General features: G+C 30.7%; 2 protein-coding genes across 2 annotated transcripts; both read right to left on the bottom strand.

The window, feature by feature from the left end:
• Window positions 1-991: 991 nt before the first annotated feature.
• LOC115245502 (kinesin-related protein 8-like) lies at window positions 992-3,618 on the bottom strand. The gene is made up of 3 exons (XM_029823858.1): window positions 2,202-3,618; window positions 1,778-1,875; window positions 992-1,698 (listed from the first exon to the last, which is right to left on the bottom strand). The coding sequence occupies exons 1-3, from the start codon at window positions 2,648-2,650 to the stop codon at window positions 1,514-1,516; spliced, it is 732 nt and encodes a 243-aa protein (XP_029679718.1). The 5' UTR covers window positions 2,651-3,618; the 3' UTR covers window positions 992-1,513.
• A 5,915-nt stretch (window positions 3,619-9,533) lies between these two features.
• On the bottom strand, window positions 9,534-20,551 carry LOC115245507 (sialin-like). Its single transcript, XM_029823870.1, has 11 exons — window positions 20,156-20,551; window positions 17,357-17,720; window positions 13,554-13,741; window positions 13,341-13,471; window positions 13,150-13,255; window positions 12,720-12,804; window positions 12,401-12,621; window positions 12,164-12,310; window positions 11,932-12,064; window positions 11,577-11,818; window positions 9,534-11,497 (listed from the first exon to the last, which is right to left on the bottom strand). The coding sequence occupies exons 2-11, from the start codon at window positions 17,379-17,381 to the stop codon at window positions 11,276-11,278; spliced, it is 1,500 nt and encodes a 499-aa protein (XP_029679730.1). The 5' UTR covers window positions 17,382-17,720; window positions 20,156-20,551; the 3' UTR covers window positions 9,534-11,275.
• Window positions 20,552-21,287: the final 736 nt, after the last annotated feature.

Here is a 21,287-nt window from a genome sequence, read left to right as displayed (position 1 = left end):
TGGAACCAAACAACTTTTGTCTGAAACATTTTTTAATATCTCGCTTCGTTTCCGAGAAATACGCCCGCGTCACTATAAATGCCTCACCCTGTATAAGTAGCTGACGTCTGTCTGTCGGACCGCGAACTACTTTTACATTTATGGACCGATTTTCTCGAAATTGGTACCAAAATTTTGCTAATTTTTCGGGGATAGCTACTATGTGGTTTTTTTTTAGTTTTACACCCCCACCCATCCACCCACGCACCCACACACTATGTTCCACATTTATGGACCAATTTTCTCAAAATTGGTACCAAAATTTTGCTAATTTTTCGGGAATGGCTACTATGTAATTTTTTTTTAGTTTTACACCCCTACCTATCCACCCACGCACCTACACACCATGTTTCACATTTATGGAACGATTTTGTCGAAATTGGTGTCAAAATTTTGCAAATTTTTCGGAGATGGCTACTATGTGGTTTTTTTTTAGTTTTTCACCCCCACCCATCCACCCACGCACCCACATATGCATTTACACACGGACAACCGATTTTTTCGAAAAATTGGTACCTAAATTTTGCTAATTTTTCGGGGAAGACTACTATGTGATTTTTTTTTAGTTTTACATTCCCACCCATCTATTTGGGGGGTTTTGTAACATCACCTTTTTCACCCCCACCCATCCACCCACGCACCCACATATGCATTTACACACGGACAACCGATTTTTTCGAAAAATTGGTACCTAAATTTTGCTAATTTTTCGGGGAAGACTACTATGTGATTTTTTTTTAGTTTTACATTCCCACCCATCTATTTGGGGGGTTTTGTAACATCACCTTTTTCACCCCCACCCATCCACCCACGCACCCACATATGCATTTACACACGGACAACCGATTTTTTCGAAAAATTGGTACCAAAATTTTGCTAATTTTTCGGGGAAGGTTACTATGTGATTTTTTTTTTAGTTTTACACCCCTACCTATCCACCCACGCACCTACACACTATGTTTCATATTTATGGACCGATTTTCTCGAAATTGGTGTCAAAATTTTGCAAATTTTTCGGGGATGGCTACTATGTGGTTTTAATTTTACACACTCACCCACCCTCTCACGCACTCATACATGCATCCACATACGCACAAATATACATTTATGTTGTTGCCAAATTTAAAAAAACACCCCTTATGGGTAATAAGAGTTAATATCACTTGACGTGACTCATTTCATAAATGAATATATAAATAAATTGCTGGTTTCATATATAATAGATGTCATTGATAAAGTAAATAAATTGATCAAAACAGAAAATATTAAATATTAAGATGGAAGAAATAAATAAATCAAATTAAATTAAAAATGAATTAGCTCTCCTAGTCGTTGATTTTCCTGATTATTTACGAGCTTATCTTGATCTCGACTAACTCTTTGCGCTATAATTTGCGCATTCAATTCATTATTTAAGGCTTCATGAGCGTATTGTCTGTACATATGATATTCTTGTTGAGAATGAGAAAGTATGTTATATATTACTTGGAATTAATGCTGCAAAAAATTCTTTGTTTACTCCAATTTTTAATTTTCTGCCTTTCGTATCATTGATATTAAAATGAAATAAATCTCTAGATACCATTTCACCATTGCTGTTATTTGGCGCACTGTTCTCGTGACTGTTTTCCAAATAGTCTGAGGTTCTGTTCTTATTAGCTGAAATAATAAATTTTCCGTTTATATATTTTTATATATTTATACATATAACACATATATATATTCAAAATTTTGGTACCAATTTCGAGAAAATCGGCCCATAAATGTTGTTTTGCATCTACATTTGCTAGGACTTTTAATTGATTTTGAATTTCCCGGGAGTGGTGAAAGATGATTCTGTAATCAAATAAAACACATAAAGATTTAATAATCTCTCACATGATTATATAATAAAAAGCAAAATTTTATGTTATCTGTGACTTTTGTGTTTCATTATTGTTATATGTTAGATCACACATTTTTTGTTTATCAAATATTATTTTTTGTAATCGGTTATTTTTTCTTTTTTCTTTTAAATAATTTAAAGTTACCGATTTTAATTTTTTTTCTAAAAAGATAATTTTTTGTTTCCGCCTTGACGCTAATCTGTATAAAGAATATAAAGTACTTTATTAATTATTATATTTAATAACTTTACTAATTGTTATTTTTTCATTACTTACTTTAAATATTTTCCTTTTTCTTCTTGTAAAACTTTAATTTTGTTTTCGTATGTAGACGTGGATGCGGACGATGCAGGTGTAGATTCAGATTTAAATATGTGCCTGGTTGGTCTATTTTTTATTTTCTGCACATTTTCGGCATATTTTAAAGTATTTATCGATTCTTCTAAGTTTTGATCTGTGTAATAAAATAAATTAATTGTTAATAAATAATATGTATTAAAATAAAATGTAGTATATAAATATTTATCCGCAGGACTGACACAGGCAATCATTAATGTAAAAGAATTCCCACCCAAGGAATTCTTTAAAAATTGCGTTAATTTGTTTTCGCGGTGGCCGTTATATTTTTGGTGGATTCTTTTTGTCATGTTTATTAGGGCCATCAGGCTTCGGTTGATGCAAATCCCTTCTTTAAATTGTTGGCCACTTGTTAAGGTCTTCTTCATAAAGAATATAGAGTACTTTATTAATTATTATATTTATTAACTTTACTAATTGTTATTTTTTCATTACTGTTGGTTTTTGGGTTGAGTGGAATCAACGTGAATGATTTGCGCGAGAAGCAAGACTGTACTTTATTAACTTTCAGAAGCAATATACGACATAAGCGATATACTACAAAAGAACGACACGAGCTAATAACGATACAAGCGAACTGTTTGGCGGTCGCGATACGACAGGGGTGAGAGACACGTCTTCTCGCGCGATCTTCTAAACGACTGTTGACATCTGACAACAGGAATTAAGACTAGACTAATCGTTTCTAGAAGGCGCCAATTCAAATTGAAGCAGAATAAACATACTATTTGACAATTACTTGTTAAGGTCTTCTTCATCCTTTCCATACCCGCCAAATCCACTAAATTTATTTTGGATGATATTTTAATATTTCTGAAAAAGAAATTTTTATTTTTACAAATTTATGTGATGTCCCTCGGGTGCCAATCCTGCCATGTCAACGGTTTCCGAGTTACGGACCCAAAATAGCAAGGGACGCTTTGCACCCCTATAACTAAGGAACGGAGATAGATATCGACGCGAGACAACGCCAGAATCCGTTTCGCGTGACCAATTTTCGATTTCCGTAATAAAAAAATGGCAAAAAAGCTGGAACCCCGTAACCCTAACTTAACCTAACCTAACCTTTTTTTTTTTTTGCGTGGGGAGAGAAAATGCCTTATGCACACCTCACCACCCGGTGTGATGAGATAGTGTGGGACTTTCACCCACTAAAAACTCTTCCCTCCGCGACCGCCTCGGACCGTATCTGTCGTAACCCGGGGACCCGCTGGCGCATGACTTCCCGAGTTACAACAGCCCAAACTATAACTCCTTGCGTAATCCAACCGCGCCTTTCCTTGACCCTACCCATCCCCCCCTTTCCTTATATATCCCATAACCCCTTCCCCCATCAGGCTTTAGACAGACAGACAGACAGACAGACAGACGCGACTTATATATATAGATATATATGATAAATATTTACCCGCAGGACTGACACAGGTAATCATTAACGTGAAAGAATTGCCACCCAGAGAATCCTTTAAAAATTGTGTCAATTTATTTTCGCGGTGGCTGTTATATTTTTGATCTATTTTTTTCGTCATGTTTGTTATGGCCATCAGGCTTTTGTTTATGCAGATGCCTTTTTTGAACTGTTGGCCGCTCGTTAAGGTCTTTTTGACCCTTTCCGTTCCTGCCAAGTCCACTAAATTTATTTTAGATGACATCTTATTATTTCTGAAAAAGAGATTTCTGTTTTTACAAATTTAATACAGGATATCGAAAAAATACAATTAAAGAATCATAAATAGGGAATTACTTACGGATCATTTTTTTTCTGTTGGTATATATTAACAGTAAATATTCCGTGTCCGCGGGAGCTATGTGCATTCATCGCAGTTTTTGCTACTATGCGACGCATAGCTTCCTTGGCCATGTATTTTAATGCATCGTTTGCATTTTGTATATGTATTTTAGTTGTATTTACAATTTCAGTGTTGTTCCCATGATCTTTTATGTATAATTTATTTTTTGATTTATTTGATAATAAATCATAAAAATTATTTTTTAATTACTTACTTTAAATATTTTTCTTTTTCTTGTAAAATTTTAATTTGGTTTTCGTATGTGGATGCGGATAATGTACATGTGGATGCAGATCCAGATGCAGGTGTAGATACGTACCTGGTTGGTCTATTTTTTTATTTTCTGCACATTTTCGGCATATTTTAAAGTGCTTAAAGCTTCTTCCAAATTCTGATCTGTGTAAACAAATAAATTTATTATTAATAAACAATACGTATTAAAATGAAATACCGTATATAAGTATATTAGGCCCGGGCTTCAAAGTCTATCCATCTTCAATATTTTACCTTAAATCTTCCGGCTACCAAAGTAAAAGTCCTCTAATAGCATCTTCCTCAATCCAGCAGATCTAAACAAACGAAAATATAAAATTAAAAATTTTAAACAACAAGAGAAAAAAAAGATAATATCCTTTCGTTCAATATTTTGTTCGCAACACTTAGATCGAGTTGCACTAATATTATTCTGGATTTATGCGATACTGAAACATATGTCTTTATCAATCTTTCTAAATAAATAAGGATAGATACATATTTAAGTCTTGTTCAAAATCAAAAACGTGCAATTGGGCTCTAACACTTTTCTGTAATATTAACCGTCAAAGAAACTTTAGTAGTTATTATTACAGAAAAGTTGTACGAATATTAAAATATACCATGAGATTTTATTAAAAAATGGCATTGAAAAATGCCGATTGCGATATCGAGATAATTCCCATAAGATCAATAAAAAGACACTGAAAAGTGCCGATTGGTCTCCAATAAAACTATGCGAAGGGGTCCAGTCCCGAACTAAGTACGTAAAATCAAATCCCAATAGTCGTTACACTGATTTTCTTAAAAAATAAATAGCTAGGAGCTATTTAACGACTACTTGAATCGATCATGCATATTGAGTTCGAAACCGAACATTTTCTCGTACAGTTTTAACAACTGAGACATTGCATTAAAAAATGCAGATTAATTTTTTTCTCCGTCGTCCTCCGTTGTCCTCCGTCTTTTTCTGTCGTCCTCCATCGTTCTACGTCGCCCTCCGTTGCCATCCATCGTCCTTCGTTGCTTTCGCTTGTCCTCCGTCGTTCTACGCCGTCCTCCGTTGTTTTCCATCGCCCTCCGTTAGCTGTGTGAAGTTGCCCCCCCCCACTATTGAAAATTCACCTAACAACCATTATAATTTGTTTGGTGGTCGTTTGGTAGTGTTTGGTAGTCTATTCCAGATGATTGGTAATCAAAGCTATAATTAATAATTCGAAAAAAGACATACGCGCGTGAAGTTAGCCCCCCTTTTATAAAATTCGGCTTTCCAGACTGCATAGAACATCATAACTATAAGCATTCGTTTGGTGGTCGCGTACTAACGTTTGGTAGTCCATTCCCAATGATTGGTAATCAAAGCTGTAATTAATAATACGAAAAAAAGACATACGCGCGTGAAGTTAGCCCCCCTTTTATAAAATTCGGCTTTCCAGACTGCATAGAACATCATAACTGTAAGCATTCGTTTGGTGGTCGCGTGCTGACATTTGGTAGTCCATATCCAATGATTGGAAATCAAAACTGTAATTAATAATACAAAAAAGATATATGCACGTGAAGTTAACTCTTCTTTTGCCAAATTTGACTTTTCATATATAATCATAATCGTAAGCATACATTTGGTGGTCATTTGCTGGCGTTTCTTAACGTATTCCAAACATTTAATAACTAAAAATATAATTGTCAAGGAAGAAAATAGAATATATGTATGCGAAGGAGAATATATGCGTGTAACCGTATTTCTTGTAGAAATATCATTACATTACATTACATTATTGCATATTTAAATATAATCATAAATATTCATTTAACGATCAATTAATAATGTTTGGTAGTTAATTCCCAATAATTAATAATTAAATCTTAAATTGCATATATAGGTCAAATTAACCTTGTCCACTTCTAACTTCAAGAGTTTTATCATGTTTTTTCGTCATAGTAAACCGATATAATAAAATAATAACAAAAGTTTTTTAAATTCTTTTTGGATAGTTATTTTTTAAGATGTCAAAAAATATATAATCTTTTAATTTTTAGAATTGAGCAGAATAGAGCGTAATAGAGCGTAATAAAAATAATGACTGTTTATGTTTTATGATTTTTGTTCATATTTATAGATACAAAAGATATGTATGTAGTATAAGAATTAGAATTAATTGTTAACCGAAAAAATCTTAATAACCGCATTAAATTGATCATTTCCCCTTCAGAAATTTCTATGAATAACTGGAATTACTATAAACGTTCGTTATGTGCCGTGTATTCTTCTTACATATGCAATGTAATGTTGATTAGTATATGCTATTACACCGGCTAATCTAAAAATTCAATGTAAAGCAATAAATAATCAATGTATAATGAGTGAATGCGAAACGAAATTACAAAATTTATATAGCCACTTTATCAAAAAAAATTACGCTTGCTAATTTATTTTGAATAGAAGTATACTTGCTAAAAGTATAATATCAATAAGTTTTAAAAACGTGATAGAAAAATATATTTTTTAATAATAAAATATAGACATCTACGTGTACAAATAATTTTCATATATTTAATATTTTTTATGTAAAATAATGAAAATAATTGGTTTATGTAGAAAAAGAAAGAAAACATCGAGTTTTATTTAAAAATATGCAATTGCATATTACTATACTTGCGAGAATAATGTCATTTTATGGAAAATTAAAATTCATTGCGTATTTCAATATTTTCTTCTATCATTGTATTGTCATAGATAATTTCTATTTAAGTTGTTTTAATAAAATTATTTTGTGTATGTAATAAAATTAAATATATTTCATTTCTTACTTATAACGAGAAAGATAAATATTATATTTTAAAAATATAGATTTTTAAATAAAAATTTAAGAAAATTTATCATACATATATTCCTGTTTTAAAATATTTATTGTTACAGGAAAATCTTTTAATTGACAACTTATGCCTGTTTTAGCATCTAAAGATACTTGAATATCAAGTTCAATATATAGATGTAAATTAAATTCAACATATTCAGTGCGACGTTCAGGACATTCAGATTGTTGGCATTTGACGTTTTTTATTTGAAAATTATACTGAAGTGCTTCTTTTAAGCATATAAATACCTTTTCTTGAATTAATTGATGATTAACACCAAGTACTGATATATTATGTATTTCTTTTGGACATTCATGTGAGGAACATTCAGATATTTTATTGACGCATGGTTGATCTTTTGTAAGATTTGTCCATATTATAGCAATATTATTATATACGTCTATGATATACATATACATTGCCAGTTTTCGTTATTGGTAACTTTAATTTATTATTATCTAATAACAACGCGATTCTCTCCTTATAAACGGTGACATTTACACCATTATTTAAAATCAATTGACAAAATTTTAGGAACTTATTATTTGAATTACTTATATAATTAAAATAATTTTCATCATCTAAAGCAGTAAGTGTAATAATTTGAGCAATCGAATCAAAAGGACACGTATTCCGAATTTCATATGTAGTTCCATTGATTTTCAACGGTTGTAAGAAAGAACCATTTCGGAAAAAGAATTTTTTTGTTGATCTTTTAAACTTATTGTTTTTAATATGTTTTATTTCTGGATACGGCTTGAAATATTTCGATTTCTTGTTAGTAAGACTGTTAGGTGATTTTGTATGATCTGATAATTTGTTATTATCATTGGTTTCTTCATTTTGTTGTAATGAATATGTTTCGGTTTTACCTTTATTCATCCAATTTTCAAATTGATGCATATCTTCGTTTTTATTAATTTCCTTACTAATATTATTGTTTGTATGATTAATATTCATATTATTGTCATTGCGATTAATACTCATAACATTATTATTTGTATCATTTATATTAGAAGTTACAATAGCAGCAGATGCTATTTTCATAGTTCCGTCAATAGATCGTAAATGCATTTTGATAAATTTGTCTGCATGCATAGGAGTTGTACATTTTTGAAAATATATTCTCGCAAGTCTTTAAAATATATGCTTCACAATGTGCTGATGTTGCATGCACATATTCCGAATTAAATATAGGAGCTAAAACTCCAGACCATAATGGAAATTCTAGACATAATCTTATTATTTGTTCATAAAATTAAGGTAAATAAAAAGCATTTAAACGAGAAGTTTTTTTATCACTATTTATTTCCGCTTGTGTTTTTAATTTCTCAATCCAACGATGAATTTCACTATTATTATCCTCTTTATCTTTTGTATCCATTATATCATTTTCTTCTCTTTTGTCAGTGACTTCTATATCAGATATTTCTCTATAATTTGCTATCGTATATAATGTTTATAGATTCTATCAGTAGATGAGCCCGTATCATCGATAGTACACTAGCGAAGTCATGATCACTTAAAAGTACCTGCATATTTTGCTTTAAAGATCGTAAAAATTTATTCAAAAAAAAATACTTCTCTTTCTAATCATCTTTATAATTGATTCTTATAATCTACAATTACTTAAAAAATATGTTGTTTTAATATTAGCAGATTCCACTAGTTTAATACAACTAGTGTTTGCACCACGAGATCGAAATCGGTCCCGATGTCCAACTCGTCCTACTGTAAGAAATCATCACAGTCCGAAAGTGTTCCAAGCTTACAAACAACAAAAGCATTGCAAATATTGAAGAGCACGTTTTGCACTCGCAAGACCTGTCCCGCGATCACTTTTCTAGCTACACGGGAACGTAATTTGCCCGATGATGACATAAACGAGGAACATATATCTTGCAATGTAGACGATTGCACGCTAGTGAACCTAGATCAACATTATAGGCGATCTATTAATAGTAGCCAAATTTACGCTAGGCCACGAGTAGATAGATTTAGAGTTGTTTCTACCCGACCCTTATCAGAATTTCGAGGACGGATATAATAGTGAAAATCAATCGAATTAATCTTTTTGTGTTAAAACGTCATGTACACATTAAGCGCTTTTTTGCTGGTTTTAAAATAACAAAAAAAAGATTTTAATATATAGAGATCATATATAATGATTTTTATTGAACATGCAGATGATATATACAAGTATATAAGAATGTGCGTGCAATTGTATAACTGTATAAATAAATTGATAAAAAGATTTGTTCATTTCTCTTTGTTTATTAATATAGAAACCATCTAGAAACAAGAAAAAGCTTCGTGATCCAGCTAATAAATTATAATAAATTTAACCACATTTTTAAAGACACATATCAATTTCTTTATTATTATATGAGAAATCGCACAAAATATATTCGATCATTTGTTATACATGTACGACCTAGTACGATTCGCAATATGAATTTCATAAAACAAATGCTGTCGTGAGTCATGATTTAATTAATAAACATATATTAAAATATGTGTCTATAAATAACATACACAACTCTGCAATTAATAACATTATGACACATATATATGCGCACAAATCATGTAGTTTAAAACAGCGAGTTTTATTTTCATATATTCTTTTTTCTTTATGATTGTTACGTGCGCAATATTATTGCTGAACATTTCCTTTACACAGATTTTAAAGTAATTACATACGTAGTAACATTATTATTGATAAAACAACAAACATTGCGTCGAAATAGGTCAATTTGAACAATGATCGTCTTTTTAAAGTACATAGGAACGACATTTATTGTTTTTTATATTTTTTTATAACAAACGCATCTACGAACATAATGTATATTTTTTTTCGCCTATTCACAAGTGTAATGTTCTTCTTCGGATGTGAGTAATTCAATTTTACGATTTCTCGGATTATTCTTTGGATGTACAAGAAAGATCTCACAAACGAAAATTAGAGGATAAGCTACTTTTATCACCGGATTCATAACGCTTCGTGATTCGCGAGTACGATTCCATAATCATCTAATGTCCCAATTTATTCGAGATGTTCACAAATAAAGTGATATATTAAACAATCTACAGATCACTGGTCGCGATTAAAGCGGAGATTGGTGTGTACGTAAATTACTGCGAATATATATATATATCACATCGTTTATTATATAAAATAATATATTATATAAAATCGTCTCACGCAATGAAAGCTTTATTGTGTATAATGAGAGATATACATGACGATTTAATGTGCCTAGCGTAAAATATTTATAATATCTAACTTAACTTCGGCCATTTATTGGCCCAAAGACAGTGCCAAGGTTCCTTACACCTACCATTTGATTCACCGATCATAGTTTCGTTGACCTTTCAATGAGAATAACGTAATACATATACTTTGGCACAAAACAAAAAAATGCACTACAGAGTATTCTTACCTTTCGATACATTGTTTAAATACCACACTTATAACTCTTTTAACGCTCTGATGACATGACGTTATAAAATGTAAGTAGTACACGTGACACGAAAGCGTAATATCAAATATATAAATACTTATAATTAAATATTCGAGACGATACAAATGCGTGAGAATTATGAAAAATATATAAAATCTAAAATGTGTTTTATCTTCTGAAATATCCTACAGTCTTAAACGCGGTAGCAATAAAAAAAGAGCGTGAGAAAAATTTTTTCGCGCGCATCTAAGAAAATATAAATCGGATTAAATACAAAAGATCTGCCGTGATATTCTAGCAATATGTATCTGTAATTAGGGAGCGCAAATATTCTAAACGTATTAAAACATAATTGAATATTCTATATTAAATATTCTGTACATCATTTTAATTCTTCTATTTCAAGGTTTCAATATGTGTTAACAAGGAGATAATTCTCTTTGTATCCAAAATTGTTTAACAATGGGAAGTACAAAGATTGTACAAATATTGGTTGTAATTGGTATATAAAATATGACATAATAGTAACATTTTTTGACAAAGAGTCAAAATTTGCTCTCTTTTCGACAATAGACTATTAATTTGTGTACAGACATGGACACAGATTACCTTCATTTTATTTTCTAAGTCATTAGAGACGTTCGTTTTCTTCGGTTTCCGTATCGATCGCCGTATCTTTCGTCGTTGTTTCGTTTATTCGCTTTTCCTCTTCGGCAATAGTAGGGACTTTAGTGTGAGTCGTATCGTTCCACGGTTGGATTTCCGCCGATCCGAATAGCCAAAAGAGTACCGTTGCCGATGTAAATACTACCGCCGATATCCAGAACATTACACGCCATTCTTCAACTCCGTTCTGTAATATGAAATTATGTAAACAGAGTTTTAGAATATATATGTATTTGACATAATTTTAATGTAAAGGTATAACGTACCCTCTCATTGGTCAAAGCGCCAATAATGGGTGGAATAATGAATCCGGGGAAACTACCGAATGTATTCATAATTCCGTACAAAGAACCAGCATAGTTCGGTGCTAAATCTTGATGATTCTGTAAGTTGGTCTGGCATGCAGCTCCATTGAAGGTCAACGCCAGTATTAACATTATCATCGCAGTTGTGGCGTCGCAACCGGCATATGTCATCACTACCAAACAAACTGCAGGTCCTATGTGAGCTGTTCATATAATATGCAACAATTATTGATTAGATTAACAATTGTTTATACATACATACGCGCATACATTACGACATCTCAACTCCTAATATAGATTGTTTCAAATTACTTACAGAAAAGCATAAATATCTTTCTTATCCAGCCTAGAGACAAAAAGTTTTTCCTTCGCACATAATCACCCGCAGCTGCAAATAACACTCCGGCGCCCAATCTAGCTATGTAAGGCAATCCGGTTATTGCGCCACCCTATAAACAGAATAAACATCTTTAGTAACAACGAGATAAAAGTATAATGTTATATTCAAAACCTTTTTTCGCGAAATAAATTTGTCACAAAAATAGTACCGATTTCATATTGAAGCCAAGGACTTCTAACGTGTATTTCGGCCCATTTGTAGCGATAAAATATATACCCCACATGTTTGCAAAGTGAGACCATAGTAATACTAAGAACGGTGCAGATGTGGCGACTGCCTTTACTGGTAATTGGACCTGTGTAAAATATTAATATTAGTATATTTTGATTCCTTTTTTTTTTATTTTTCATTATTTTGTATTTTATTTGAAAAATACATTTCAAACCTTTTGCTTCGAAACGCTAGTGCCAATCTGTTCTTTTATGTACTTTTTCTCCTTTTCGGTGATCCCGGGATGCGAGTCCGGTGTATCGTATATTAGGTATACCCATAAAGCATAAAAAACTAACATAAGCCCACTTGTAACATAAAATGCAGTTTTCCATCCGTAAGCACTGATCACCGCGCCACATAAAGCGAATGTCACAACGGTTCCGAATGGACCACCTTGAAAAAAGCAAAGCAACATATATGTGAATATTACATATTATTACATCTCAGAAACATTTTATATTAAAAAAAAATAAATAAGAAAGAATAATTACCTTGCATAGTCCACACAAACATGCCCTTTTCACCAGGAGGCACCCATCTAGCAATCATCGCATGGAGAGCAGGATAAACGGCGCCCTAAGAATTAATGTTACTCTTACTAAGGATTTACATATCTGAGTTGAAAATATACTACACAAGAAGAAGCATAAACAATATATTTCTTTATTAAGAGATCTACAAAAAATTAGATAAAACTAATTATATATTAAAAAAAAGTTTATTTCAAATTTACTAAAAAATGTTTATGACTAGAAAAAAATATACTCTATCTCTATGATGATTAAAACTAGATGTAAAAATCGCAAAACAAAACTAACAATAAGTATAGTATTTAAATGCGAAAAATTCATGTAGTTTTATTAAAATAACACACAATCTCACAATATACTGAAAATACATACAGATGATTGAACAACTTACTCCGAAAAATCCCATTACAAAACGAAGTGCAAAGACGAAACCGTAGTGAACAGAAGCAGCCCATGGCATCAAAAGATTTAATACTGCGGGTATTAACGTGGCGAATCTATGTCACGAAAAGGTCAAGAATAACCAACCGCAGATAAATTAATGGTTATTAAAAAAAAAAATATATTTTTAATTATACTTACGCCACTACTTTAGAACCTCCGTATTTTTCGGCTAAGAGTCCAGCGGGTACACTAGCTGGTAGAACACCATAAAAATATCCTGATAGTAACAGTCCTTGAATATGTTGATTCCATTCGAAACGTTCTCCAAACTAAAAAAAAAATATAACAAAGATATATTTATAGTATAATTTTGTGAAAGTTTCTACATAAATTTCGCGATCGCCAACTTACATCTTTGAGCACGACTGTCTTATTGGTATTTAGATCTGCTACACTACACGCTGGACCTACGCCACCATCTTTGCCCGTAACATTTACCATAGCGACAATAGTTATGGATAGATTGGTACGAATGACGTAGGAGAACATGCAGGCCAGGAACATCATCGCCCCCAGAATCCCTCTTCGAGGAATCTTCTCTGTAATACATGCGAATGCTGTTACTAAAGAGTCAATTGGAATAAATTGCGATAATTTGCTCAATGTGATATAATATTTTTCAATGATACAATAATAGTCATAATCTATATTAATCATTTTTATAGCTATTAAATAAAGTGTTTACCTTTAATAATACTTTTAAACATAATATTAAAATACATATGTTGAAAAATATTGCGGTCTCATGTTTATCCAGATTAATAATTTATAGAGGTTCTTTCTCTTTCTTACAATTAATCGATTTTAGATTGTATTACTATCATAGCATTTTTATTATTATTAAATCTTCCCTGCAGCTTATTATTAAATCTCCTCTGCAAACTTTCTATTAATATTAGTTTATTTATTGAAACACTTGTGTATACATTTCACATCGAAATATTATAATGCACAAACGTAAATATAGCTCTTGCTTTACTATAATACAAAGTCGAGATTCTGACCTTTGAACCTCTCAGCGTATAAGACTTAATAATTTTAAATCAAGAATGAATAACATGTATCTTACACTGTAAATATCTTGTATTCTGTTATATGTAATAATATCCACGAAAACAGCTGCGATTGCTTGTCACTTTATGTTTATATTATTTTTCTATGTATCTATTATTTATAATTTTCATTTATTAATATCATTATTTAATACGACACATATTAATAAATAATACATATCATCTATCATTAATATATTATTAATAATATACTACGTCTATGAAATTGTAAGACTAATTAGAATTTTATTTAAAATTAAATAATTTGTTAATGCTTGCAGCCAATCCTGATTATGTTTCAAGAGAATCTCGTTCAAGGAAAAATATTGGAGCAGGTTATAAATTCCAGAAGGTCACGAAGTTATACCTGCCTGATCGAACGATCATTCTCTCTCGTATTAATGATTATGCGTGGTGTTATTGGATTGCTGATAATTACGGAACATGATAAAAGAAAATCGGATCGATAGCACATTACTTCGCGCTTCGTAATACGAGTTTTTTCATCCTTTCCATATCGCACGATGCAATATACTTTGATCTTTAAATTAACTGTTATTGAGAGATTAAATTAAACCTGGTTGCATTCTGATACGAGCAATATATTTTACTGATATGTGAAACGTTGCAAATTATTTTGCAACGATAAAATAATTATACATAAATTTTATATCAATAAATATCGATAAATAACTAAATATTCTCTAAAAATTTGATAGACAAACAATTTTGTCACAACTTTCTAATTTTCATCATGTAAATAGTCTGGTAGACAAAACGAATTTTTGTTAAAATTCTTTATAAAATATTATTGTATTATTTTATTATTTATTAAAATCACATTAAAAATTAATTAAAGACACTCTTTTATATTATCGAGAAATAATGCAATCTTATTTAGAGATGAATAAACAGCGTTACTTTTTAATGATAAATAAGATTCAAAGAGACTCAAAGAGCAATAAATAAGAGAAATAAAATAAAAAAATTACAATTTCCTAAATCCTTCCTTGTATAATTTTCTAAAATTCTTGGTATATCGATTTTCTTATTTTTGTATTATATATTATTTGGATTGAACAATTTTTTTCAATTTTTTTCGTGTTCTCGATTTTTAGTAACTGTGTATGTACAAAGATAAAATTTATATGTATTTAAATGTAACATTGATACAAAAATAATACGACATTGCATTATTCATTATAATGATGTAATGACAAATACAATCTAAAAAAAATAGTTACAACTCAAAAAAAGACATGCAAAACTATTATACAAAACATCAAAACAAACAATATTTCAAGATCAACACGCTTTTCAAGTTGCATAATATTTTTTTAAACTTTTTTTATCGCGTATGATAATTACACATCGGCAGATCGAGAATATCAATCGTGATAATATTTATACCGTGGAAAATATCTTTGAATAGCGAAGTCACACATTTATGATGTAGTATTTCAAGTGATTTCGTATACACGTTTAAATACAAATCATTCATCTCATTAACAAATAATTTGTATGGTTATATAGCTATTCAAGATCTTCTACTGCAATCTTTCGTTTTATTAACAACAAATCTGTCCAAGCAAAATTTTTAGGAACTCTTATACAGGAAATTAAACTTTCTTAACATTTTAAGTAGATTTAATTTTAAGATTTTAATTAAATATTTATTTGTCAAGATATGTAATGTTGAAAAAGGCAAGAAGTATTATTACAAGCAGTTTTTTTTTTCATAATATTATCTCTAATAATATAAAGAGTCTCATTGAAAGATCTGATTTAAAATCGTTCAGAATACGTCGTCAAGATTAAGATCGATGCTTCTGGCAGACGCAGACCTTGTACGCGATCGATAAATCCTTTATTAGTTCGCGTTTTTTTTTTTTTTTTAAATTAAGAACGGAAAATGTGCCAGAATATTGAACGCGCAATATCTGTTCCGTAGGTCTATTTCTGCAAAGTGAACAGCGGAAAATAGAAGCTCGTGTTACAGACACCTTGTACGAAGTTGAGACGTGCTTATACGTCACTCGTTCGAAAAAAATATTATTACGCTGCGTGCGACAAATATGCAGCTGCGTAATACCATACGCCATACGTAATGTTTGCTAATTTCCGTTTGTATAGCAAAATGACGCGCCGTAAAGTCGCGTGTATGAAACCGATATCGCGTGTGCTGGTTATGTCTCCCTAATATTTTTGCACGAATCTATACGTAGGCATATAATACTTATCATTTATATAATATTTTTAGATTTATATAATACAGTTATAAATACTTATCATTTTCGAAATGATGCTTATCGCATAGGAATAAAAAGAACTGTACAAATCTGTGTCACTGACTGATGATATGAGATTCGCGGAAATTATGTCACAGAATTCCCCTCGAAAAAATAATTTAGAGAAAAATAATTTTTTTTGTGTTTGTAAAAAGTATCAGTTATCTATAATATTAAATTATTTGTCATTAGTCATATTTTATATTTAACTGTGCTGAAACATATATATTAGAAACTTTGGAATTTGTTTACCAAAGTCTAAAGAGTACTTGCCAATATATATTAGCGAAGATTGAACATTGAACTATCGATATTTCGGAAGCAAATATTCTATTTATCTATAAACTGATATACTTTTTTTATTCATATTCCAAATATCATAGACAGTAAATATATATTTCAATGTTTTAAATGTACAAAAATAATCTCTATGCAAAAATAGGGTTACGACTATTAATAAAAAATATTTATTAATCTTTTTGTACCTATATATACGTGTGCATTATATATAAAATATACTTATAAAATCATTGCGTACTAATTACAAATACTAAACAAGTTCCAATTAATGTTTTAAATATACTTAATTTAAAAATAAAATTTAACAAAATAAACTAAACAATAAAAATAACAGAAATTATAAATATCTGAAAAAAAAAGAAAAATAGAAAATATAACAAAAATAAAAAATCGGTGAACTACATTTAAAAAAAAAAACTACAATAAACTAATAAAAATATAAACTGACAATAAACAAATAGAGAAAGTCATGGTATCTCGTACAACCAATAATCGTCAATTGACAAGTACTTACCATTGAATTTCCGGAAGAGAGCCATTCTGACTGCTTGTCACGCACGATCGTCACAATTGTATTATCAGCGTGAGAACGAGATGCACTACGTGGGCGCGATGTGAAGAAGAGAGAGATTACCTCGGCGTTCGATCTTCGCCACTAAACGTGGATTCTTCGTCAATCGATGATAGTCGACTTCGCGACTGCTCGTTTCTTTTTTCGCGATGTTTAATCGATTCGCCGATTGCGTTGCGTCATGCCGCCTCGCGAGTTTGAAGTCGATGGACGCGACGACGGTGCTCCTACTTCTTACAATGAGACGCGTGTTTTACGCGTGTTGACGTGCTCGACGTAGCGTTCTCCGGGATGATCACGAGGACACCTGAAAAATACGCCACATTTGTTCGTCACACTCGCAGCACGTACGCCACAACGAAAATTCTATATTTAAATTGCCGTCGTGATATTAGAATAGCCAGAGGCTTGCGCAACAAGTCATAATTTTGGCGCACTAAATCTAAATATGACAATATCAACTTCAAATGTATATAGACTAGATATGTGAATCCAGAAACTTAATTACTAGTTTCTTAAATATATTTTTTAATGAAATTCTCGAGGTATAACTAAGAAAAGATATTATCACAGAAATTCTTATTCTCGATTTCTTTTTTCGTTCTTATTTGTATTTGTCGAATTTGAAATGTATTTATATATTTGCTTTTTATAGAACTTCCGTAAAGATTAAATTTCCCATTAACGAATTTATTGATTGCTTACAAAGTTATCGATTTGATAAATAAGTTACATTATACTTCTTTTACACTTCGTCTATATATGAAATAAAATATAAATGATTTGAAAGATATTTCCGAAGAAATCAGAAAGAGATAACGACAAATGTAAATAATTGTATGTCAATATTAACTAATATTGACTAATTGTCAATTGCATCAATATTAATTAATATTGACAAAAGCGATAGGAAAAATACGATATATTTAACAGATTTTAATTCATTCATCGACCGATTTGAACTACGAGCGATTAATTTTCTCAAGACATTTATCCAGGGCTTGCTTGTCATTGACTGATGTGCTCTCAACGTTGAATCTTTTCATTTCAGTTTTAATCTTTTGTATGCCGATCATGTATTGACCGTAAGATAAGAAAGGCACGCAAAACCAAGTTAATTTTCTATTTCCTTTTTCTATAAAAAAAGAAAATACAAATTATATAGCAATACAAAATAATAAGTTTCTTAAAAATCGATTTAGTTGATCTTTTCACTAAATCTTTCAAATATATAACATTTCTCGACATTAATCATTCATTATTCTGATCTTTTCATTTTAATAATAAAAGAATATTTGATCTTAAATCATTTTAATAAAGTATACTTCCGGGGTATAGAGATTTTACGCTCGTAAATATTATTCAATATGCGTTATGTCAAACACTTGAATTATATATTTATAGGCTGCCGATAAAATGAGTCGTCGCTGATGACACGTTGACATTTGCGCGCACAGCTGTCTACATCCCGAAATATTTTCGCAAAAACAATTATCTCAATCCTAAGAAAAGCTATCAGTATTATATAATTCTGCGAACGCAATATTTTCTCGATATTTGTCAGAATTACGTTAGATCTCTCGAAATGTAATTTCACAATTTGCAGTTATTTTTCAATTTTTATTAGAGTTACGTCAAATATTTTGGAATGTAACTATCCGAGCTTACGTGAAAACAAGTGACCTCGTGTAATTCACATAATGATGATATAATTGGATTGCAAGAAAATATTACACGCAACAATAATAGCTATAAATAAAGAGGAACACGAGAATCGAACGATGGAATATGCATTGAAAGTAGTAAAAAATAAAATTAATAAAAAATAAAATTTAAAATAATTTTAAAGTTTTAAAGTAGCACTATTCGATCTTACTATTTTTCATTGACAAAATAATATTTTCAATTTTTCGAGAATTGTCTTATTTTTTTTTCTTTTAAAGAAAAGATTTATCTCTCTGTGAAAATATTATACTCTTGTGATTAACATATGTAAAATTCATCTGACAAGTCATATGGTATGTCCCTGTCCTTCGTTACGTCAAGGCGATATATCGCGCGAAATGATTATAATTGTGATAACGTATGAGATAAGTATTTTTTTTAATGTACGCACATGTACATTTTCGATATAATATTTATGAATTGTCTGACAAAATACGTCAACGTGTCTGTTCTTTGACATGTATTCATTGAACTTGGCAAAGAGTTGTCTGTCTAATTTTGCCTCGGAACATAACAAAGTGTGATTTATGAATATTGTGTAAAACCGGATTCTGTTTATGTTAGCGATAATAATTACTTCTTCAAATAACTTACTCAAGATTACGTCGAGAAAAAACATGAATTTTTTTTTCAACTGTACAAGCTTTTTATTATAGTTATTCTTTTCACAAACGTACAGTATTCTGATTTAATCGCGCGATTTTTTATAATTATAAGTAATAGAGAATTAACTATCAAAAAATTTTTATTTATCATTTGTTGTATCTCTTGGATGCAATTTTGTTGTTATATAATTATTTACACAACTTACAACTTAAAATTATAACTATAAAATTTTCGCTAAAGTAGTACTGCTTCGAAACTCTCGAGTCGTTTCTTGAACTCTGCTTTAATGGACAATAACAAGAATTAAACCTAATGGACTGTATATGATGATGCTACTAACGCTGTTATCATTAGCGGTAAAAGGCTTTCATTCGGGTCAGTAATGACTCAGACAGTAAATGTGAGACTAACCTCAATCTTTCAATCCAAGATGTTCTCTTTGTGCTTGTTGCACGTGAAAAAATTACGCGCGAAAATGGCTTGTTCAGGGATCGATAAACCGAAAGGGAGCAAAACTTCGCTGACAGAATTGGCGCGATCGGGACAACAAACACTGACACGTGTATTCCGCACGTATTCGATTTAATCGATTGCAAACGTATGTCGAACTTTAGTGAGAGCGTCTCTCGTTGGAGGAATTACGAAAGGTCTCGGTGCGCGAACGACTGACGACACGAACGGTTGGAGCACAACTGACGAACTGACCGGACGGAGTTTAGTACGCGATTCCTCTAGTATTCCGAGCTACTCCCTTTTGCCGCGAGTACCGTAGTAACGCGATGCCTCGACACAGATGCCGCCGGCAAGGGCGGTGCAACAGATGATGTCACGGTGTGCAGAAATTTTTTATATACTTTCCAAATATAGCTATAATGCTATTTATATTATATAGACTATATATAATAATTTTTGTGCTTATAGCTATATATATAATATATTTTTCATATATGTATATGTGTATTACAGCATTATTAATATTAATATTAATATTAATATTAATAATAAATAGTTTGAAATTATAATAAATAATAATATATAAATTAATAATATATAATGAAACGTATTCATTATAGATTATTATAGATGTCTGATATATTTAGTTATAAATATAATTAATCCATGGGCATAGTATGTGAATTTTGTACGATAAAATGTATCATATATATGACTCTCTTGCACACCATGTGCCACTGTTTTAATACAGCACTGGTCAGTATATTTGACACTGATGACCAAGGAAAGTTCCATTTACGCATGCGCCAACAGTAGCTGTGAACGCATCAAGATCAACGATCAAATAAAATTTATTCGGCGAAGAATGTAATTCACACATATATATAATTGCGCTTGTAGATAAAATGAATCTTCTTTTTTTTTATCTAGTCTAACTTATATTTCTTATCTTCTTATCTATTATTTTCTTATATTTTCTTATACTTTCTGTCTCGAAAATGAAACATTATATTTTATGCTTTAAAGAGAGACAATAAGGAAACTAAGCTAGAAAAAGAAAAAGAACCTCGCTATTGCAGAGTCATAGCTA

Source organism: Formica exsecta, unplaced genomic scaffold (assembly GCF_003651465.1).
Source record: "Formica exsecta isolate Colony F162 unplaced genomic scaffold, ASM365146v1 scaffold98, whole genome shotgun sequence".
In the NCBI taxonomy this organism is placed as follows: domain Eukaryota; kingdom Metazoa; phylum Arthropoda; class Insecta; order Hymenoptera; family Formicidae; genus Formica; species Formica exsecta.
The sequence above is the reverse complement of the archived record's forward strand: the minus strand, read 5'-3'. Positions and strand labels throughout refer to the sequence as shown.